The sequence below is a fragment of the Rhincodon typus genome, chromosome 7 (assembly GCF_021869965.1).
Source record: "Rhincodon typus isolate 14 chromosome 7, sRhiTyp1.1, whole genome shotgun sequence".
Lineage (NCBI taxonomy): Eukaryota > Metazoa > Chordata > Chondrichthyes > Orectolobiformes > Rhincodontidae > Rhincodon > Rhincodon typus.
Genome location: NC_063338.1, coordinates 33175595 through 33199609, shown reverse-complemented (window position 1 = coordinate 33199609; position 24015 = coordinate 33175595). Strand labels below are relative to the sequence as shown.

General features: G+C 38.4%; 1 protein-coding gene across 1 annotated transcript in view; it reads left to right on the top strand.

Annotated features, from left to right (window-relative positions):
• wdr75 (WD repeat domain 75) overlaps nucleotides 1–24015 on the top strand; it is a 35755-nt gene that overhangs the window by 4602 nt on the left and 7138 nt on the right. Inside the window, exons 3-13 of the mRNA XM_020527532.2 lie at nucleotides 1046–1111; nucleotides 1195–1294; nucleotides 2711–2835; nucleotides 3956–4026; nucleotides 4131–4247; nucleotides 5207–5295; nucleotides 9273–9431; nucleotides 9897–9956; nucleotides 10055–10170; nucleotides 14076–14251; nucleotides 21809–21972. Coding sequence (XP_020383121.2) covers nucleotides 1046–1111; nucleotides 1195–1294; nucleotides 2711–2835; nucleotides 3956–4026; nucleotides 4131–4247; nucleotides 5207–5295; nucleotides 9273–9431; nucleotides 9897–9956; nucleotides 10055–10170; nucleotides 14076–14251; nucleotides 21809–21972 — 1243 coding nt within the window. The remainder of the gene's footprint in view (nucleotides 1–1045; nucleotides 1112–1194; nucleotides 1295–2710; nucleotides 2836–3955; nucleotides 4027–4130; nucleotides 4248–5206; nucleotides 5296–9272; nucleotides 9432–9896; nucleotides 9957–10054; nucleotides 10171–14075; nucleotides 14252–21808; nucleotides 21973–24015) is intronic.

The following is a 24015-nucleotide window of genomic DNA, read 5'->3' as shown; positions in this document are numbered from 1 at the left end:
CTAGGCTCAAAACATTAATTCTACTTTCTTCCCACAGATGCTGCCAGACCTCCTGAATTTCACCAGCAATTTCTGTTTTTGTTCCATTCATAACTTACTAGTTTTAACCAATAGAAAGCAGTGATATTACTTTTCCTGTATTCAGCAGTAAAGGATTTTATATAATGAGTGAAAGCTTTTATAGAATATCGGACCAGCACAGCAGTTGGTGATGTGATTTGTTTTTCTGCTTTACGTGGAGAAACATGCCTTGCCTGGTATTGCTGAGAACCTGAGTAATGGCCGTTATTTGGTTATATTATGAACCAGATCAAACCCCCTCAAAATATACTAAGAAGATAAGGTAGACCCTAACTTTTTCTTACTTTAAAGGTAAGGAATTGCATTCCAGATGCAATTCAGTTGGTCAAACTACTTGACTTTAAGCAAAACACACTTTATTTTTACACTACAGTTTTAAAAAGCACACAAAAGAGAAGAATTGGCTTAAATATAACTCTATTGAAATGCTTAACTAAATAATATATATATAAACCTACTAATTAACTGTTCCAATACAGTAACATCCCATAAACACACTCTTGGCAAAGGCAAATTCAGTAAAATAGATTGTCTCACGTGCAATTCTGGCAGCAGGTAGAGAATCCTGGCTTTTCGCTGTAACAGAGAGAGGTATAAGAGCTTCCATATCTGGCTTCCAGACCCCAGCAACTGCTGAAAGCTAAAACTGAAAATCTCAGTTCTGAGGGAGCTTGACTCCATCCATTCAGGCTGCTTCTATTGCTACAACTTAAAAAAAAAAACCCAAGCCTCCGCAAGCTGTTTACTTTATTGGCTTTGAGCAGACTGCTCCACGCTTCTGTCTCAACCTTTCATCACAAAACCAGGACAAAATATACCTCTTAAAGCCATAGTATCATTACAGTTAAAGTTTGCATCCAAGTTTAATAATGCATTAAGCCAACGCAGTATAACCTTTGTCAAGATTAACTTCAATAAAATGTCTTTTAAAATAACTAATGGTGATTTGGTTATTTGTTTACAGTTGTATTCTGCTTCATTGGATGGCACAATTAGACTTTGGGACTTCACAGATGGAATCTTAATAAAAGTAAGTAGTGTTGTGCTTTAAAGTGCAGCATAAAGTATTTAATATTTTTTAAAATATGCATTAACTATATTTTTCCTCTGTAGACCTTTGTTGTGGACTTTAAGCTGCTTGCCCTGTATACCTCTGCTGCTGATGAAAAGTCCATCTTTGCTGTTATTCCAACAGATAATGATGAAGCCTCAGGTAACTGAAAAAAGTTTACAAGTCAGTTTTGAAACCTGGTTTAATAAGCCAATATTGCGCTGTGTGTGCAATTAAAAATCGAAAAAAAGTGCCAACATATAACACCCTGAAAAGCTGTTCAATGCTAATATGATCAACTGTAGTTTTAATATCCTGTGCTCTGTTCTGTAAAGAATATTGATTTCTATGCATTGGTCAAACATCCTTCTGTTTTATAGCTTAACCTTTATAGGAGTTGGACATGTACAGACAGTCTAGCTTAGTTTTAAGCCCTTTGATCTGCATATAAGTATTATTCAAACTGAGAAGTATTCAGTCTACCTTGTGTTATCTTGGAAAGGCAACATATTTCAAAAATTTGTACAACACCCCCAGAGTAAGCAAGTAGTTTTGCTCTGGAAATATGCAGACAAGACAAATGCTTGTCCTGCATAGTAGTGCTGTCATTCCAAAAATAACATTCTGCTTACCACACAATTAAACCGTGCCATGTATGAATTTCAATGCCAGTATGATGCCAGGTATGTAGTCTGTACGTTCCAATGCTTAACTTACAGAATTAAACATGTTTCTTTGACTATTGGTAATAGGATGAATACAGACCATATTCAGCCAGCCCACTTAGCATAACCTGAAGCAAAATTATGTTAGATGTGATGCCACAACTGAGCAGCACTTTTTGAACAATCCCGAGTATGCTAATAGCTACGTCGACAACCAGTTTAAGATAATCAGTCAAACTTGTGTTGCACCCAACTAAGGAAGGTGCATTGATTCTCAAGCTCCATCGCTTTGCGATGTTACGACAGTTAATGATTTAAACCAAGTCTGTAAAATTTACCTGTCTTGATAGCATCAGCTTAACAGAAAGCATTAGCCGGGTTTCTGTACTTAACTAGACTATTGTTCACTATAAACAAGTAATTTCTAGCCACTGATAAACAAAACTATGAACTGTCAACATGTAATTAAAAATCAAACAAAAATAAATTGGTATTCTGGGTGGAGAAAACTAACCAGGGAAACGGGCATCAACAGCACCAATCAGGACACCTTTTGTCCGTAATGTAAATTATTTTGGTTGTTTCAACTTTTGTATTTTTATCATGATGAGTACAAGATGAAAAGCTTTGGCAATCTGTCTCTGTTTTCATCGTATTCAAGTTCTATACTGCCAAGGGCTGTATGTAATTATTAATTTAGCAACCATTGTCAATTAGTCATTTTTTCTCTAATCAAGTGTAATGTTGGATTTAAGATTTTCATTCAATTTGCACTTTTTATTTTTGTTAGTCATTGGAATGTTTTTAAAGGTAAATCATGACAGGTAAAGTAAAATTCAAGGGTGGTTCTTAAATGTTGTACATGTTAATGTGTGAATTGTGGCCATGCTTTGCAATCTCTATTCTTCTCCAGGGAATTTTCAGTTGGTATCCATCAATCTACCAAAGTCAACTGATCAAGAGGTTGAAGTAAAAGACTTGACTGTCATTTTGGATGATGTACATCAGTCACCGAAATCAATAGCTTTTGGCAGAGAGGTAGGAACTCCTTGATTATCTAGCTTTAAACTAAAAGCCATTGTAAGCAAAATGGAATTTACTTCCTCAAAATTATTTTAAAACATGTAATTTATCACAATCGGATTGATTCATGGAATAAGTTTATGCATTATGATAAATTTTTCCTTAAAGGGAAAGGAAGTACAAGTATAACTTCTCTGTACATTTGTGACCTTGTTTAATGACTAGCTATAAATATCACATAAGAAATAAAGTTTTATCCAATGAGAGATTAATTTTTCGCCAAAGTACTAGCTGACAGTTTCTGTGGAGGAGTGAGAGAGATAGTCTTTCTGTAACTATTACGTTGTAGGGAAAGAGCTGTTACTGGTAATTTATGTAACTTTGACGTTATGCCTGAACAAAAATTATTTGGATATATGATGAGGAAGTTAACTTTTTGAATGAATAAATTAAGTTTAAAATAGAAATAGAGTCATAGTGTCGTAGAGGTATACAGCACAGAATCAGACCCTTCGGTCCAATCTGTCCATGCCGACCAGATACTCAACATTAATCTAGTCCCATTTGCCAGCATTTGGCTCATATCCCACTAAAACCCTTCCCACTAATATACCCATCCAGAAGCCTTTCAAATGTTGTAATTGTACCAGCCTCCTCCACCTCTGGCAGCTCATTCCATACATGTACCATCCGCCTTGTGAAACAGTTGCCCCTTATGTCCCTATTAAATCTTTCTCCTCTCACCTTAAACCTATGCCATCCAGTTTTGGACTCCCCTACCCAGGGAAAAGACTTTGACTATTCACCCTATCCATGCCCCTCATGATTTTATAAACTTCTATAAGGTCATCCCTCAGCCTCTGATGCTCCAGGGAAAATAGCCCCAGCCTATTCAGCTTCTCCCTATAGCACAAACCCTCCAACCCAGGCAACATCTTTGTAATTCTTTTCTGAACCCTTTCAAGTTTTGCAACGTCTTTCCTATAGCAGCCATGCATCTCACAACTCTATGTCTGGTATTCTTCAAGGTAAGTTTAAATGACATAATTCATCAGGATGCAAAATGCAGTTTATTTTTTTTTTTTTGCTACATTTTTTCCAAAACAGTGCTGAGTATATTGTGTTCTATTAACAGGGTCAGTATGTTGCTTCAGTCAAATCTCTTGAACTTCGTGTGCTTTTCTTTAAAAAGAGAAAGTACTACAGGTTGGAAAATTACTTTGATTTTCTCTGCATACTGTTTCTGAAGAAACAATAAGTTTACAACTAAGGAAACAGAAAAATAATTTTGTGCTAATTTATATTTTAAGGTTTCCCTTGAGTATCAAAGATCGGAAAGGAGCTAATAATGTGTTCACATGTGTAGCCTGTCATCCAAAGGAAGACTGTATAGCAACAGGCCACAGAGATGGTAAAATTCGTCTCTGGTAAGGCATTCTGTTATTTTACTTTTGGTGTTACTCTTCAATAAGCCACTTGTAACTATTTTTATTTGATCTCCACAATGGGGTAAATGTTATCACTTCATGTATGCTGAAATGATTTTGTTATCCTTAACCCAGAGGAATTTTTCCTTCTCCAACATCCCATGTGTTTCAGCAAAAGTAGTGTGACAGGCTGTAATAATTTAAACTGACTATGTGCTTTTAACTAAGCAGCTTGGTAACTATTTCAGGCTGTTTACAAAATGCCTGTTGGAATTCACTCTAACACTTCCATCTTGTATCAGTTTTGTAAATTGTAATAAGTCTTTCATCCTGTGTCATTACTTTGTACCTGCTAGAATGCAGGCTTTAATAACCCCAATTTTCTTTGGAAATTCCCATGTATGCAATTCTGTTTGACACATTCAACAGTAAAATCTGCAAAGATCTGTGTAACAATGCAATACTCCATTACTTTCAATAAGAAAAAGGAATGCTTAGGGACTAAGACCTATGTTATCAAAATGATTCACTGTCCTAGAAATTGTGTTTCAAGAATCAGTATCTTAAACAGCATTTAACATGAAAGCATACATATGTAGGAAAAAATAGATGAATGTTTTTATATCTGCAGCCTGTCTGAAATGTGGTAGCAATTAGCAATCTCCACTAGCATGTTCTGGTCTATTTAATATACAGTTCCATAAAAGCAGCTGGTCATTCAGAATGCTTCAATGTATAGAAATTGTATGAGTTCCCACTTTAATTCAGTTATACATGAAACACTTTGAAAACGTACAACAAAATGGTATTTTTATTATGGTTAATGTTGAATTATTCCCTCAATATGAGGTCATTGAATATTTTTATTTGTGTTTGAAAGGAAAGCTTAACTGAAAGGAAAATAGATTATTTTGAAAGTGGGAAGTATCTAAGCTTGATGTGAATTTTCAATTTTCTAGGAGGAAATTCAATCACAAACAGGAGTATACCTACTCAACGCAACATTGGCATCACGATGCAGTCAATGATCTGATTTTCTCAGCGGAAGGTAGGGAATTACATTCTCATTTCTAACTTAACTAGCTCTTAAGTGGGAGACATTTTTCTTTTTATGTACCATGGTTCACAAGTTTTTGGAAATTTTAATTCATATGCAAATTAAAATTTTGATACCATACGTATTAAAACTTGGATCATTTTCATTTTTCTGAAAGGAATGAACTAGGAATTTGTCATCATCATTACATGACAGAACAAGGTCATCGCTGGCTGTCAGTAGAGCAGTGCAGCCAATTCTGTTCGTCCACTATATCCCCATTACCCTGCAAGTTTCATTCCATCGAATGACTACCCAGTTTTTTTTTAAATCATTCATAGTCTCTGCTTCCACCAACACTGCAACCTTTTATAAAAAAAAAAAAGTTTTCCTCACATTCCCCCTGTATCTCTTGTCCAACATCTTAAATTTATGTCACTTGTCTTTAAACCATCAGGTAAGATGAATAGTTTTTTTTGTTTATCTCATCTAAACTTTCTAAAATTTTATACAGCTCTGTCACACTTTTCAGCAAACTCCTCTGCTCCAAGAAGAGCACTGTTTCACCAAATTAAACTGTGGCTAAATTTTCTTCCTCCCTGAAACCGTTCTGGTAAATACCCTCCATCTTTTTTAATTATTTCATGCAATGTGGACATCTCCAGCAAGGCCAGCGTTTGTTGCCCATTCCTAATTAGCCTTGAACTGATTTGCTTGCTAGCTAGCACTTAAGGCAATTAAGATTCAACTACATATAAGAGTATTAAGTAATATGTTGACTAGACTAGGTAGGGATGTCAGATTTCCGATGCAAAAACCAAATGAACTTTTATGACAGTCTGTTAGTTTCAAAATCACCTTCACTGAATTTAGCTTTTTATTCCAGATTTATTAATTTAATTCAAATTCTACCTGCTGCAGTGGTGGCATTTGAGCCCTTGAGCAAAATATTAGCCAGAATCTCAGATTGAGTCCACTATGCCACCATCTCCTCTGTTCTCTCATATCCATTCCTAAGGAGTGGTGACCAGCAGTGTACACAATACTCTTGATGTGGCCTAACCATATAAAGCTTTGTATAGGTTTAGTCCAACTTCCCGTGTTTTGCACTCTGCTTGTATTTATGTAGCCCAGCATTTCCTGTGTTTTACTAACTGCACTATCAAAATGTCCTGCCACTTTCAAAGATCCACTACACGAGCCCCCAGTTTCCTTTGCCTGTTTGCACTCCTTAGAGCTGTGTAGTTAAGTTTATATTGCCTTTCTGTCACTTTTACCAAAATACATTATCTGTCAAATTTTACATTAATTCCATCTTTCATACATCTGTCCATTCTGTTAGCCTGCCTATGTCATGTTCATTGATATCATCCTCTCCCTTTGCCACTCCTCCAAATGAGATATTGTCACAAAATATTGTAGTTTTACCATGCATTCCAATGTTCATATCATTTATATATGAATCAATAAAGCAGTGGTGCCAGCAGTGACCTTGGGGAAAACTGCAAGACAAGATTCTTAGGGACAGGATTTACTTGCATTTGGAGATGAACGGACGTATTAGGGATAGTCAGCATGGGTTTATACAGAGGAAGTCTTGACCAACAAACTTGATTGAGTTTTGAGAAAGCGATAAAGGTGATTGATGAGAACAAGGTAGTGGAAGTTGTCTACATGATCTTTACTGAAGCATTTGACGACATCCCGTGTGGTAGGCTGGTCCAGAAGATTAAATCTCATGGGATCCATGGTGAGTTGGCAAGTTGGATACAAAATTGGCATGCCATAGAAGACAGAGGATAATGGTGGAGCGGTATTTTTCTGACTGGAGGTCTGTGACCACTGATGTTCCACAAGAATAAGTGCTGGGTCCTCTGTTTGTTTTATATATACATAAAAATAAATGATTTGGATGAAAATGTCTGGCCTGATTAGTAAGATTGCAGATGGCATGAAAATTGGTGTAGTTGTGGATAGTGAGGAAAGATTTCAAAGGACGCAGCAGGATATAGATCAGATGGAAAGTTGGGCGGAGAAATGGCAGATGGAGTTTAATGCAGACAAGTCTGAGCTGATGCATTTGACTTTCCAAAATACAAGAAGAAAGTATATTGGAAATTGCTGGGTCCTTAGGAGCATTGATATACAGAGGGATTTTGGGATTCCAGTTCATTGCTCCCTGAAAGTGGCAATGCAGGTGGATAAGATGGTAGAGAAGGCAAACGGCGTGCTTGCTTTCACAGGTTGGGGCACTGACTATAAAACTTGACAGGTCATGTTGCAACTGTATAAGACTTTGGTCTGGCCGCATTTGGAGTACTTTGTGCTGCTTTGGTCGTTGTACTATAGGGAGAATGTGGAGGCTTTGGAGAAGATGCAGAAGAGGTTTACCAGGATGTTAGCTATATTGGAGTGTAATAGCTATAAGGAGAGATTGAACAAACTTGGATTGTTTTTGCTAGTGTCGGAGGCCAAGGGGTGACCATGAAATATCAAATATTTGGGGGCGTAGGTTTAAGGTAAGTGGGAGAAAGTTTAAAGGAGATGTGTGAGGACACGGAGGATAGTAGCTACCTGGAATGCACTGCCAGGGGAGGTGGTAGAAGCAGATAGCAAAGTTTGAGGCATTTAGACCATCACATGAACAGGCAGAAACAGAGGGATACAGACCATGTGCAGGCAGATGGGATTAGTTTAGAATAGAGTTATGGTTGGTACTGACATGGTGCAGTGAAGGGCCTGTTCTTGTGCTATACTGTTGTATGTTCTATGTTCTATGTTCTACTGTTTACAATCTTCCAGTTCAAAAAAATGGCCATTTACCATGCAATCACTAACCGTAGGCTACTTCTGATCTAATTTGGTATTGATCATCTTCCCTTTTACCTAATCAGAAAAGGTCATCTAGATTACCTTTCCCAATTGCCATTTTACAAATCTTTGTTTCATCTCGTTTATTAACTCAATTGTCTAGGTGTTTTTTTTTATAATTTATTGTTTCTGAAACCTTACCCACTGATGTTAAACTGACTGGTCCCTGGTTATTAGGAATGACTTTGCATGAACAAGGATCTCACATTTGCTTTGCTGTAGTCCTCTGGCACTTCTCCATATCTTGGGAAAATCAAAATTGTTAAGGCAAACCTTGCTGCTATCTTTTCCCCAGAGTCTTTAACCTGGAACCAAGTCATCAGACTAGGTGACCTATCCATTCTAAGCGTAGTCAGCCTTTCCAATCGTTGCTGCTTCTCAGTTTTCATCTGTTCAATTACCTCTGCCATCTCCACTTATCACAATATTTTGTCAGCATCCTGTTCCTTAGGTAACATCGATAGTGGAGTTAAGTTTTGTAGCTTTGTCTTCTACCTCTAATTGTATATCACTTTCTTTATCCCTAATGGAGCCACAGTTCCACTTATTGTCCACTTAATACTTAGATGTCACAAGGATTTTGGGTGGCCTTTTATGTTAGATGTCATTGTATTCTCATGTTCTCGCTCTGCCAATTGCATTTTCCTCTTCTCCACTTATTGTTTTTGGCCTTTTTACAGCTTGAAAAATTCACCCAGCAAGCTTCATATGCTGAGTTATTACATTTTTTAAAAATATATTCTCTTCCTCCTCCATCATCTATGGAACTCTGACTTTTGTTCCCCTACTTTCTGGATTTTACCTAGCCTGACCTGAAACATCTCGTGGGGTGAGGAGGTTTGGAAAGCACTAAGTTGATGCTGCTAGGAAGAATATTTTATTTTGTAGATATAATAACATTTTTGCTTGCTTGATGGTCTTAAATTACATGATTCTTTGAGGGTGGAGAAGGATGGACTAACTGCAGACAGTGATTTAGTGTTTTTCCTCATTGTAGAGCATCTTTTTAGGCTGAGACAATTTTTGAATTGAGATTTTATAGTGACAGCTATTTGTGAAAGACTAGAAAGAAAAATATTCTTGGCTGATTCATTTTACTGTGGCTTTTTACTTAACAGGCACTAGTTTGCTGTCTGGAGGAGTCGAATCAGTACTGGTTCAGTGGCGATATGGATCTGAAACAAAGAAAGACTTTCTGCCTCGTCTTGGGGGAGCAATTGAACATATTGCAACCTCGCCAGATGGTGCCTTGCATTGTACATGTCACAGTGATAATAGTAAGGGTTGGAAACTTATTAGAACCATTGTGTTTTAGCATAGAGTTTTTACTTTATACTTTTATTTAAAATTTTCAAAGGTCAGACTTCGCTTCGCTAGCTTTGGAAATGGCAGGATCAGCGTTCGAGTTGTTTAACTCAGAATGATTTGTTCATCTAATCAACCACATTTTACTGATCAGCTTGGTCTGCTCCTCCTCCTTTGTTTTATTTCCTGAATATCTTAGGACTGTTAAGTATCCAGTATAGCCTTGCAAGTTGTAAGTGGCTATTTGTGCTGCAGCTCATTGGTTTATGAACCATACTTTGTACATTTAGACTCACGTGTTCCAAACCAAACTTGTTCATCTTTTATTTTCTATGATCCTGTCTAATTTCGTAATGTTTCTAATTTGACTGTCTATCCCAATCCCCTGGGCATCTTGTTTCTACTTTTTAATGTCACATCTTGGATTTTTCTTTCAGAAATAATAACCATCCAAAGCAATTTGACTGTTTCTGCCATAATTCAAGGTTTAGTTAAAGGTATGTATCTGGCTGAGATTTGTTTGAATGAGTTGTTTATATCACCATTTCTTTGGCACTTGATTGTTTTCCATTTTTCATTTTTGGTCCTTTTACAGGTCAGGAGGTTTTAACTGGTTTAATGTTTGATCCAAAAAGCAAAGCTCTAGTTCTAAATGGGAAACCAGGGCATTTGCAATTTTATTCGCTCCAGACTGACAAGCAATTATACAATGTAAGTGTGTGCAGGTATTTTCAATCTTGCGTCTGTTTCATTTTGTTTATCAAAAAAAACCATGCTTTAAGGTTTTTTTTTGTTGCCATACTTGTCCCGTATATAAATAATGTAACAGAATCCCGTGTCTCTGTTTCCTGGCTTGCCATTATAAGTTTAGGTTCTGACGAAAAGCTGTAGTGTTTACACCATAAATCATCGTATTTCAAAGTAATTCTTAAATATAACGCATTTTTAGTCTATTTAAGGGGCATAAGGTGATGGTCTGAAGTCTTCAAGTGAACTAATTATGTTGGAACTTTATGATTGGCCAATATAAGTATGTGTTTGGAAACACTGGATAATGTCTGTATTTTGGTGTAGGGATCAATGGTTTAGAGCAGTGCATGTTAGATAAAATATAATTGTAGTATAGGACAAATGAGACATTGTTTTTGCATTTTTCTTAACTGTTGGAGGTTTTGACCACTGATTAAATGTAACGCTCAACTTTTTGAGCAGTAATAAATTTGAGTATTCGCAGTAATTTAAGGTTGACATGACGAGATGGCCTTTGGTTAATGTTGGCTAACAGATTTTGTTAGGTTTTGAATCGATTTCTGGAGTTCAGGGTTGCGCAGTTTCTATTCTTAGGATTTATTTATTGTACTTATTGATTTTTCTTTCTTTATTTCTACCTTCTACTTCCCCTGTTATGAATTGAGGACTGCCGTAGGTACCACCTTTGGTTTGGATTCCCCATCAGTTATCTGAGAGAGTTTCTTGGCCTGCAGTTAACATACACCACCCAATCTTTACTTGCACAATATACATGTTGGGGAGTGGGTTTGTGCTGGTTGTAACAATCAAGCCATATTTATTCTGGGCTAATTCTGTATGTTTTTTGAATGCATTTTTTTGGAATCTTTTGTGAAGTAAATTGCACGTAAATGAGATCAGGCTGAGCTTGATTTAAGCAATGATCCAGAATTTGCTGACCGAGGATGACGTGGTAAATGTTGCATGAGTTGCGCTCATCACCAGTTGTTGGATAATTTGTCCCAATCCATCTTTAGTCTTGTGACAGCATGAGCTTGCCACTTAACCACATAATTATAAAGGAATTCCTGTATTTGTGCATTATTTGCCAGTTAAACTCATCACAAGATGTTATAATTGGTATTTAACTGCACGCATATATCCTTAATGATTAATTTAATACTCCTACAGTACAATTCAGCATACTGTAAAATAGAAAGGGATGAGTTGAAACTGGAGTCTCATTTCTGATTATCTTAAATATTCTAAAGAGATTTTTATAATTAAACTATTCCCCCCTCCTTGTTCTATCTTTTGCTCAATGTCTTCTTCTTTATTTCTCTTTGTCAACCTAATTTGACTCTGTCAATCAATGTCCTTCTCTATCATTCCAAATTTTGTTATCCTTAAAGCCCATTTCTTAAGGGGATAGGCTGTTGGTCCTGTTGCTCACTAAAGTCCATTTCTTGTTGAACTGTAATTAGCTCAACCTCCTAGTAATTTATAAGTGCCAAAAACACTTGAACTGAATGCTGAAGGAAGACATCTTAACCAACAATGTTTTGTTCCAGCAAATTTTGGTGCATTACACGGTTGTATTTGTACCACAGTAAAATTAACATATAGTGCAGTAGTTGCTACGAAATTCATTTTGTTCAATCAATACAACTAAAACTCTGTGCAACAATCTGAAAAACAAAATACATAAGCTATGCTACCCAAATTTGCAAGGCTTTCTTCCTTAAACTAGATAAGCCTTTTAAATATTTTTCAGCATTTCAAATTTGGATGTTGCAGTGTTCTCTTCTAAAAGCTCTTGTAGCCCAATTGATTTTTTAAAAATCCTGATCAGGAAAGTTAATGTGCAGCATTCATTGGCAGTTTCTAAATATAAAACTAGTAGACGTGATTAATTTAGTAATATTTAAGTACAGCAAAGTTAATATTTTTTGTCCTGATATCTCTTTGGCCACTGGGGCTGTCAATCTGACGTTCGTAGCTGAAGATTGCCTTTGAAATTAGTTTTATGCAAAGGTCAAAAAGGGTGAGGCATTCACATTTAAAAGTGTAAATGCTTGCTGAAAAGTATTTTCACAAGCCTCTATTATTTGAAGCCATCTAGCCATGCTCTTTTTTTTTTAACTTCACAATATCTGGCTGATTTGAGAAAACAGCTTCATTAAAGCAAGTATTAATTTGAAAGCACATTTTAAAAATAATTTATCTAGTTTCATTCCTTGCAAGAATACTGAAAAATTCTGTACTATAATTCTATTCTGCTTTTTGGTTTTTCTTTCTCATTTTATTGATTTCCTTTTTCTTCCCTTATCACTTGTTTTCAAAAGCAAAATAGCGTGAATACTGGAGATTTGAAATAAAAACAGAAAATGTTGGACAAACTTAGCAGGTCTTGCAGAATCTGTGAAAATTAAAACATTTTGTCTCTGTTTTTGTTTTTGACTTTGTTTTGTTTCACTTCTTCTTGCTTGCTTCACAGTTTACTTCTGTCCGTATCATTTTGCTTTATCTTACCAGTGTTCTTATAGTCTTTCTTGGGCTTTTGCAGTCACAGTTAATGCTGAAATAGCTCCAGCTCTGTCTTTTGCACTCATGTTTCCTTTATCAAACTGAAAAATTACATAAATCGCTGATACATTACATAATGTAAATGATGAAGTGCAGATTCCTATCTAATGAATTGTAACCATATTGTTTGCACCAAATAACACTAATGACATAACAAGCTAATTGTCCTATCCGTCATGTAATGAGTGTTGTTCAACATAATTGCCATAGTTATTGGTAAATAATCAGTTAATAATTCACAGTCCATGACCCTTTAGCAAAAATATTATATATTAGTGATAAAGAATGCTGGTAGTTCGAAACGACACAAAGAACCTACCTATTTATCCAATAATGGCTTTTTTTTTGAAAATTAATCCGAATTACACCCATGCAAAAATCTGCATTTGAGATACAGATAATTTATAAATTCCTAAAAACATGCTCCTTTTTCATTTTGTCATGGGATGTGGTCATCATTGGCAGATTTCCTTCCCTAAAGGACATCAGCGAACATATGGATTTTATGTAAATCAACAAGTTGCATGATCACCATTAGGCTAACTTCTAATTCCAGCTATTATTCAAATTTCTCTAGCTGACATGGTGAAAATTGAACTCATACCTCTAGAACATTAGTCTGGGGTTCTGGGTTATTAGTCCAGTGGTATTAACATTACACCACCACCTCCCTTGGACTAGTAATCCAGAACCCCAAACTAATATTCTGGGGACATAGGTTGGAATGCCACCGTGGCCATGGGTGACATCCTGTTCTGGTATGGCATTTTCTAAACATTGCTTTAGGTCATTCTCTTTACCCTGTGTTACTGAACAGTCTTATGTTTGATATACAAATGGTATTCACATAGTTGAGTGATTGCTCTTAGTAGGATAATAGGTCGGCCCAACATCGTGGGCCGAAGGGCCTGTACTGTGCTGTACTGTTCTATGTTCTATGCAGCTATTCTATTAATATTACGTGAATGTGGTATGCATCCCCGATCATCGAGTCATTTCTCCAGGAAATTTCTCATTAAAGTAACTTAAAACATGCCTTTCTCTCTTTGCCGATCAAAAGCAAAAACTATTTCAGCAATAGTTTTGATGCAGCATTGTATGCTTTTGGTAATTTGGCCAAATCGTTTCATTCCATGTAGTTCTAAGAAGGTCAAAGTATTGAGTACAGGTGGATTGTACAGGCCTCTCCAATTAATGTGCAGTGTTCATTGGCTGTTTCTAAATACTAAAAGAGCAGACATGATTAAATTTGTAATAGTTATGTACAGCTAAATTAGTATTATTTTGTTTCCATTTCACAGCTAGATATAGTACAAAAAGAATACATCCACCAATCAGGACTAAACCAGACTCAGGTGGTCAAGGCAGCCTTTGACTGTCAGGGTATGTGGTTAGTAACTGTGGAAGAAAGGAAGGAAGAAACAACTGACCTTGAGCTGCAAATGAAATTTTGGGCTTATAATGAGGAAAAACAGAGGTGAGTTTTCCAAACCCAAATACCATGCACAGAAATGAAATACATTAACTTATTTTTAATCATCTATAAATAGAGCCATTGATGTTGAATTTAGAACAATGAACTTCTTGTACCTTTTTAGTTAAAATATTTGAATTATACCAAGTGTTTTACTGAGTATCTAAATTTTTTACCATAGCCATTGATTGTAAATGTCAGCAATATTTCTTATAAAGTTATATTACTAAAGGTATATAATCACCCGTTACTTTCTCTTGTTAAGTGGAAAGTAGTCCTTGAAATCTCTGTCATAAAGGGTGTTGACATTTTGCTGTTTTTGTTAGAAACAGCTCTTTTTTTTTCTTTAACAGCAGCATTGTTTACTGCTTGAAGTATAACCCTTTCTATCCTGTATAGTTAAACTTGGTGTGTTGTGAATGGTTGGGAGTTTATTTGTAACTTCAACAGGGATATGGTGAGAGTCATAGAGATGTACAGCATGGAAACAGACCCTTCGGTCCAACTCATCTGTACTGACCGATATCCTAAACAAATCTATTCCCATTTGCCAGCATTTGGCCCATATCCCTCTAAACCCTTCCTATTCATGTGCCCATCCAGATGCCTTTTAAACGGTATAATTGTACCGGCCTCCACAATTTCCTCTGGCAGCTCATTCCATACATGCACCACCCTCTACAAAAATGTTGCCCCTTAGGTGATTTTAAAACCTTTCCCCTTTCACCTTAAACCTATGCTGGCTAGTTCTGGACTCTCCCACCATGGGGAAAAGACCTTGTCTGTTTACCTATCCATGCCCCTCATGATTTTATAAACCCCTCAGCCTCCAACGTTCCAGCCTATTCAGCCTTTCCCTGTAGCTCAAACCCTGCATACCTGGCAACATTCTTGTAAATCTTTTCTGAACCCTTTCAAGTTTCACAACATCCTTCCTATAGCAGGGAGACCAGAACTGTACACAGTATTCCAATAGCGGCCTAACCAATGCCCTGTACAGCAGCAACATGACTGACCAACTCCTATACTCAATGCGCTGACCAATAAAGGCAAGCATACCAAACATTGCCTTCACTATCCTATATACCTGGGACTCCACTTTCAAGGATCTATGAACCTGCACTCCAAGGTCTCTTTGTTCAGCCACACTTCCCTGAACCTTACTATTAAGTGTATAAGTCCTGCCCTGAGTGGCCTTTTCAAAATGCAGCACCTCACATTTATCTAAATTAAATTCTATCTGCCACTCCTCGGCCCATTGGCCCATCTGATCAAGATCCCGTTGCACTCTGAGGTAACCTTCTTTGCTGTCCACTCCACCTCCATAGAGATAAAAGGTATGGTGACACCATAGAGATGTACAGCATGGAAACAGACTCTTCGGTCCAACTCATCCGTACTGACCGATAGCCTAAATAAATCTGTTCCCATTTGCCAGCATTTGGCCCGTATCCCTCTAAACCTTTCCTATTCATATACCCATCCAGATGCCTTTTAAATGGTATAATTGTTCCAGTCTCCACAATTTCCTCTGGCAGCTCATTCCATACATGCACCACCCTCTACAAAAATGTCATCAAACCTTTTATGTCACATCCAAATCATTTATATAAATGAGGAAAAGCAGTGGACCTAGCACCGATCATTGTGGCATACCGCTGGTCCCAGGTCTCCAGTCTGAAAAGCAACCCTCCACCACCAGCCTCTGTTTTCTACCTTCTAGCCAGTTATGTATCCACATGGCTAGTTCTCCCTGTATTCCATGTGATCTAACCTAGCTAACCTGCCTACAATGAGGAAGCTCGTTGAATGCCTTACAGAGATATGATTTCCATGTTAACTATCCCTAATCAGTCCTTGCTTTTCCAAATGCATGTAAATCCTGTCGCTCAAGATTCCCTCCAACAACTTGCCTACCATCGATATCATGCTCACCGGTCTACAGTTCCCTGGCTTTTCCTTATCACCTTTCTTAAATAGTGGCACCACATCAGCCAACCTCCAACCTTCCGGCATCTCACCTGTGGCTATCGAAGCACATATCTCAACAAAGGGCCCAGTAATCTTTTCTCTCAATTCTCTGAGTTCTAGGGTATGACTGATCAGGCCCCGGAGATTTTTCCACCATTAAAACATCCAGCACCATCTCCCCTGTAATACGGACATTTTTCAAGATGTCGTTATTAATTTCCCCACATTTTCTATCTTCCGTATCCTTCTCCACAGTAAACACTGATGCAAAATACTCATTTAATGTCTTCCCCCATCTCCTGCAATTCCACACATATGTGGCCTTGCTGATCTTTAAGGGGCCAATTTTCTCCCGTTACCCTTTTGTTCTTAATGTATTAATAGAATCCCTTTGGATTCTCGTCAGCCTCATTTGCCAAAGCTATCTCGTGTCCCTTTTTTTGCCCTCCTTATGACCCTCTTAAGTATATTGCTACTGCCTTTATACTCTTCTAGGGATTCACTCGATCTCTGCTGTCTATACCTGACACATGCTTCCTTCTTTTTCCGGACCAAAACCTCAATTTCCCTAGTCATCCAGTATTCCCTTCATCTACCACCCTTGCCCTTCTTCCTAACAGGAGCATACTGTCTCTGGACTCTTGTTATCTCATTTTTGAAGGCCTGCCAGATTCCAGCCATCCTTTACCTGAGAACATTCCCCCCCCACCCCCATCAACTTTTGAAAGTTCTTGCCTAATATTGACAAAATTGGCCTGCCTCCAATTTAGAACTTTAACTCTTAGATTCGGTCTATCCTTTTCCATCACTATTTCAAAACCAATGGAATTATAGTCACTGGCTCCAAAGTGCCACCCTACTGACACCTCAGTCAGTCGCCCTGCCCTATTTCCCAAGAGTAGGTCAAGTTTTGCAGCTTCTCTAGTAGATACATTGATATACTAAATCTGCAAATTTTCTTGTACACACTTAAATTCCTCTCCATCCAAGTCCTTAACACTTTGGCAGTCTCGGACTGTGTGCGGAAAGTTAAAATCACCTACCATGACTACCCTATTATTCTTACAGATAACTGAGATCTCCTTACAAATTTGTTTCTCAGTTTACTGCTGACAACAGGGGTGTCTGTAGTACAATCCCAATAAGCTGATCATCTCTTTCTTATTTCTCAGTTCCACCCAAATAACTTCCCTGGATGTATTCCCAGGAATATGCTCCCTAAGTACAGTCGTTATATTTTTCCTAATCAAAAATGCCTCTCCCCCTTCCTCTCTTGCCCCCTTTCTATCCTTCCTATAGCATTTTATACCCTGGAACATTAAGCTGCCAGTCCAGTCCATCCCTGAGCCACGTCTCTGTGATTGCTATGATATCCCAGGCCCACGTTCCAACTACATATGCCTTTCTTGTTAGGCCTTTTGCGTTGAAATAAATGCAGATAAATTTATCAGTCCTACCTTGTTCTATGCTTTGTTCCTGCCTGAGCTGACTGTTTGACTTGCTCCTTTTCTCAACTGCACCAGTCTCGAACTGATCTCTTTCCTCGCTGTTTCCCTGGACACACCCCCCCACCCAACCTTTATTAGTTTAAATCCTCCCGAGCAGCTCTAGCAAATTTTGCCGCCAGTATATTTGTCCCCTACTAATTCAGGTGCAGTCTGCCCTTCTTATACAGGTCACTTCTACCCCAGAAGAGATTCCAATGATCGAAAAATGTGAATCCTTCTCCCCTGCACAAGCTTCTCAGCCAAGCATTCATCTGCTCTATCCTCCTATTCCTACCCTCACTAGCTCGTCGTACCAGGAGTAATCCAAATATTGCAGCAGTAGAGGACTTTCTTTTTAAATTCCTGCCTAACTTCCTATCTTCTCTCCTCAAAATCTCATCCTTTACTCTCCCTATGTCGTTAGTTCCAAACTGTACAACAACCTCCTGCTGGACCCTCTCCCCTTTGAGAATATTCTGCACTCTCCAAGATATCCTTGATCCTGGCACCAGGGAGGCAAGACACCATTCTGAAGTCGCAGTGCCAGCTGCAGAAACATCTGTCTGTGCCCCTGACTAGACAGTCCCCTACCACAATCAATCACTTGGAACGTGACATACCCTCGTAAAATTTGAGCCAGTCTTGGTACCAGAAACCTGGCTGTCAGTGCTGCATTTCCCTGAGTGTCCACTGCCCCCTACATTTTCCAGAACAGCATACTTGTTTGAGATGGAGATAGCCACAGGAGACTTCTGCACGACCTGCCCCTGTCTCCTAACTTTCCTGAAGGTAACTCAACTACTTGACTCAATCTTTGGTTTATTTCCCTTCCTGCAACTGCCATCCATCAGATCCTATAGCTCCTGTAAATTCCTCATTGCCTGTAACTGCTGCTCTAACTGATCCATGCAATCTGGTAGGATTCGCAACCAAGCACACTTCCTGCAGACATAATCATCAGTAACGTAGAAACTCTTCCTAATCTCCCACATTCAACAAGAAGAGCGCATCGATCTACTAAAGGCAACCTTCAGACCCAGGAAACACTGCTCCTGGCTGGACTTAATACTCATGTTTTATATTTTTAAACTTTAATGAAGAGACAGATGTTAATAAAACATACAATCAAAAAAGAACCCACTCAACTCACTGTTGTAATTTTAAAAAAAAGGTAAGGTTACACTTTAAAATCCCACTTAGCTTCTCCCCAGCTAAGAGCTACCCCACACAGGTTTCTCCAAGGTCACCTATGCATTTTGCTTGTAATTTTTCTTAGATGATCTCCAAAGTCCAGAGATACTTGAAATCAAACAGCAGAACAGTCGGCTGTTCAGATTCACAGCTGGGTCAGACAGCTGTGCAGGTTTATTTCTCTGTTTGACAGTGTTTTGTAATTAGCCTGTATCCATTCATTGCATAGTGAGCAACATGTTAAATTCATGCCACCTTTCAAGTTTTTGAGAAGATTTGTGGCTCGGGTTGTGGATGAGGCTGTAGACTTGCTCGCCGAGCCAGTGTGTTTGATTGCAGACGTTTTGTCACCCTGCTAGGTAACATCGTCAGTGTGCCTCTGGTGAAGCGTTGGTGTTCTGTCCCACTTGTTATTTGTATGCTTTGGTTTGCTGGGATGGTTGGCATCACTTCCAGTTCTGTTTCTCAGTGGTTAGAGTATGGGATCCAGTTCAATGTGTTTGTTGATGGAGTTCCAGTTCGAATGTCAGGCCTCCAGGCATTCCCTGGCATGGCTCTGATTAACTTATGCAATTATGGATGTGTTGTCCCAGTCAAATTCATGCCCTCCTTTGTACGTGTGTATTGAGACCAGTGAGAATTGGTTGTGTCTCTTGGTAGCTAGTTGGTGTTCGTGTACCTTATCGTCAGTTTTCTTCCAGTTCGGCTTATGTAATGTTTCTCTCAATCCTTGCATGGTATTTTGTATGTTACATTAGTTTTATTGGTTGTGGGTATGGGATCATTTATGTTTGTCAGTAGTTGTCGCAGGGTGATTGTTGGTTTGTGGACCACCACAACCAATAAAACTAATGTAATATACAAAATACCATGCATGGACTTTGAGAAACATTAAATAGGCCAAACTGGAAGAAAACCTGATGATAAGGATACACGAACATTAACTAGCCACCAAGAGACACAACCAATTCTCACTGGCCTCAATACACACGGACAATGAAGGACGTGAATTCAACTGGGACAGCACATCAGTAATAGCACAAGCTAAACAGAGACATGCCAGGGAATTCCTGGCATTCCAGCCGGAACTCCATCAACAAACACATTGCACTGGACCCGATATACAAACCACTGACAAACAGAACTGGAAGTGATGCCAACCACCCCCACAAACCGAGGCATATAAATAACAAGCAGGACAGAACACCAACGCTTCACTGCAGACACACTGACAATGTTACCTAGCAAGGTAACTAAACATCTATAGTCAAATCAGAGATAGTAGGAACTGCAGATGCTGGAGAATCCGAGACAGCAAGGTGCAGGGCTGGATGAACACAGCAGGCCAAGCAGCATCATAGGAGCAGAGAGGCTGACGTTTCAGGCCTAGACCCTTCATCAGAAAAGGGGGAGGGGAAGGGGGTTTTGAAATAAATAGGGAGAGAGTGGGAGGCGGATAGAAGAGGGATAGAGGAGAGGATAGGTGGAGAAGAAACAAACAGGTCGAAGAGGCGGGGATGGGGCCAGTAAAGGTGAGTGTAGGTAGGGAGTTAGGAAGGGGATAGGTCAGTCCAGGGAGGACGGACAGGTCAAGGGGGCGGGATGAGGTTGGTCGGTAGGAGATGGAGGTGCGGCTTGAGGTGGGAGGAGGGGATAGGTGGGAGGAAGAACAGGTTAGGGAGGCAGGGACGAGCTGGACTGGTTTTGGGATGCGGTGGGGGGAGGGGAGATTTTGAAACTTGTGCAAACACGCTGGCTTAGCGAGCAAGTCTACAACCTCATGCCACCTTTACCTATGAAGTTCATTGACAGCACACTTCAGCTGAAAGCTTGATGTAAATACTTGAAAGCAGTTTGTATGTCATAAGGGGAAGGGCGTTGTATTTGTAAGTATTAGAAGCCATTTTTACACTGAAGTATAGAATAATGGCTGATACGCTAGAAAGAAAACCTCCAGAAAGGTGTATGGTTGCACCAGCAACTGATCTATAATTGACCCTTTTAAATTGCATTGATTCATTCCGGTTAATGTCCTGTCCATCTGTACAAGGTTGGTTGGAGAGTAGGGTTGCAAAATGTCAGAAGTGTCTTTAAACTAGCCTGGCTGATTGATATGCATGTAATCCCTTTACCATAATGTTCTGTATTTAGGAGTGTGCACTTGCACATAGGACCACATTTCTAATTCTCATTTGACCGTCTATACCTAAGGAATAAGTGGTACATGGTCAGATTCGACCCCTTTATTTTCAAGAATCTTGGCTTCTATGCATCTGTTTAATTTAAAATCCAAAGGAGAGTTTTTTTTTTATTTCTGCTACTGAACTTGTAACTTTCCTCTAGTAAGAGAAAACTTCCTTGAGCAATTGCTGGATGGAACAGTTTGAAGGTGCTCCTTCATTGATTCCAGAGGATTGCACATGAATCATGCTTGCTATAGTTAGAGTTTGCGAGTGTCTTGTATGACCTCCACGTCCAGTGAAATTGAATAATAATAGGATTGGAAATAGTAATACAAGTTCTGATTTCTGTGCATTCCAAATTATCACTCATCCACTGCTGGCTGTCCCTCCAGTTTTCTAGATCCCATGTTCTAGAATTTTCCCTACAATTTTCCTCGTCTACCTCAATTTCTATGTTAAAGACATTCTTACAACTTACCTGTTTGATCAAACTTTCAGTCATCTGACCAAATATCTCCCTACTTAAATCAATATCACTACATTGTTTTCTAATGCTCCTGTGAAAGGCCTTAGGATGTTTCATTTAAGGTGCTGTACAAATATAAGTTTTAGTATTAAGATCCACTGAATATCTTTGATAAGGAAGTACTGCAATAAATTGAAATGTACCAAATGTGATTTGCTGTGTAATTGTAATTAATAGAAATTATTTCTTTCCCTACTGATAGTTTTACCCTTAATACCACGGTAAATGCACCACATGAGAGGCACATTTCAGCCCTTTGCTTTCAAAATTTGACTGGCTCCAGAAGTGGACCGGCTACTTTGGTAACGGCTGGACTGGATTGCCAGTTCAAAGTCTGGATTCTTGGAGATGATTCGGATATATACAGTAAGTACTTAGCCATTTACAAGCAGCCATTTGAGGTAGTTCCTATTCACTTTTTAAAATCTTGAACTTTGAGTAATGTACCAGATCAATAATTCAGGAGAATTGAATATCAATCCTAAATTATAAAGAGAGGCCTGTTTGTTTGTGTCTGATGTCTCCCGTTTATGGTGCTTTTTTGAATATCAAAACAGCTGATTCAGGCAACTTGAAAATCAATATTTCCTGCTCAACAAAATATAATGGCACATGAGATGGTTTAGCCCATGGTATCTGCGTTAATTCTCAGCAAGAGCATTCAGCTGGTCCCAAAATTGCTTAGTCCCACACTCCTGCCCTATATCTTCGCCTGTTTGGCATACATCTTAGATCAGTCTAGGCCCTTAATAATCTGAGCATCTTTACTAAATCTCGTCTCCCCCATCTCTAAGAAACGTATGCCTGGGCCCTCATTCTTACATTTTCATGAATCTTCTCTCCTCCCTCTCTGGTACCTGAACATCCTTATTCAGTTGTGTCCTGAGAGTGGACCCAGTACTCCAGCTGAGGTTGAACTAGTGTTTTATATAAGGTCAATATACTTCCCTTGTTTTTGTAACCTATGATTCTGTTTATAAATCTAGCATTTTATAAGCCTTACTGACTGTTTTCTCAACCTGCCCTGCTACCTTCATTGTTTGTATCTGTTGATTTAAGCACATATACCCTTGGTTCCTGCACCCCCTTTGGAGCTGTATCCTTAATATTGTCTCTCCCAATTCTTCTTACTAGAATATAACACTATACTTCTCTACAGTAAATTTTGTCTATGTCCATTGCAGTCTATCATAGGCTTCCACACTGTTCACAATACTTACAAGTTTTACATCATCTGCAAATGTTTAAATTGTACCCTGAACATCTAAGCCTAGAAGCAGAGAAGAAAGTTACTGTTCTAATATTGACTGCTGGTATACTCTACCCTATATCTTACTTCAGTCCAAAAAGTATTTGTTCATCACTACTGTTTACTTCCATTCAGCCAACTTTGAATCCATGTTGCTATTGTCCCTTTTATTTAGTGAGGCTTGGCTGCAAAGTTAGAGCTATCACCTGGTAGTTTATTAAACTTTTTTGGAAGTCCACGTACACAACATCGACTGTGTAGCCCTCGTAAACCTCAATCTGATCAAGTCAAATTAATTGTACATTATTTGCTTTTAATGAATCCAGCTGATTTTCTCTAATTCACATTTGTCCAAGTGATTGTTGTCAGGAAAGCTCTTGTATCAATGTTAAACTGACTGGTTTATAATCCTTGTCTTATCCCTGCCCCCTTTTTTGAAGGATGTAACATTTGAAATTCTTCATTAATCTGCAACATCCCACCTTTTGACTTTAGTAGTGTCTGCTTTCTTGTTGAAGATAAATGAATATTTTGCATTTTGTACACACCCTTGGCCACTGCTTCTGTATATAAATCCCCTTTTTTGGTCCCTCATAGACTCCACATGTCTTTTACTCCTACCTTTTTTTATGCCTTACCAAGATGTTTGGATTCCTTTTTATGCTAACCACAAGTCTCTTGCACTGCTGTACACTGATTTGGCATTTCTAATGTCACTTTATAATTTCCTTCTGAATTTTCTGTGTTCAGCCAGCTTCTCACTTGCATTAGCAACAGGACTTGTACGTAGGTGCCCTTCCGCTTCATCATCTTCACTATCTTTTCAATCATCCAGGAAGCTCTGACTTTATTTGTCCTCCAAAAACCTCATTGAAATGTACATTAGCTGCACCCAAACAACGTGCTCTTTAGGGTCATTTGATTGGTTCATTACCAATTTATCTGCCAAACTTTGATTCTAATTTAACTGGACTAGAACAGTTCTCACTTCAATTAAATTGACCCCCCCATTTAATTATTTTTACTCTGAATTACACCTTGTCCCTGTCCTTCTCCATAGTCACCTTAAAATTTTACCAAAATTATTCCAGGCATATGAAAATTTCGTTGAAGTTGGAAGATCTAGATAAAAACCAAAAGGACTGCAGATGCTGTAAATC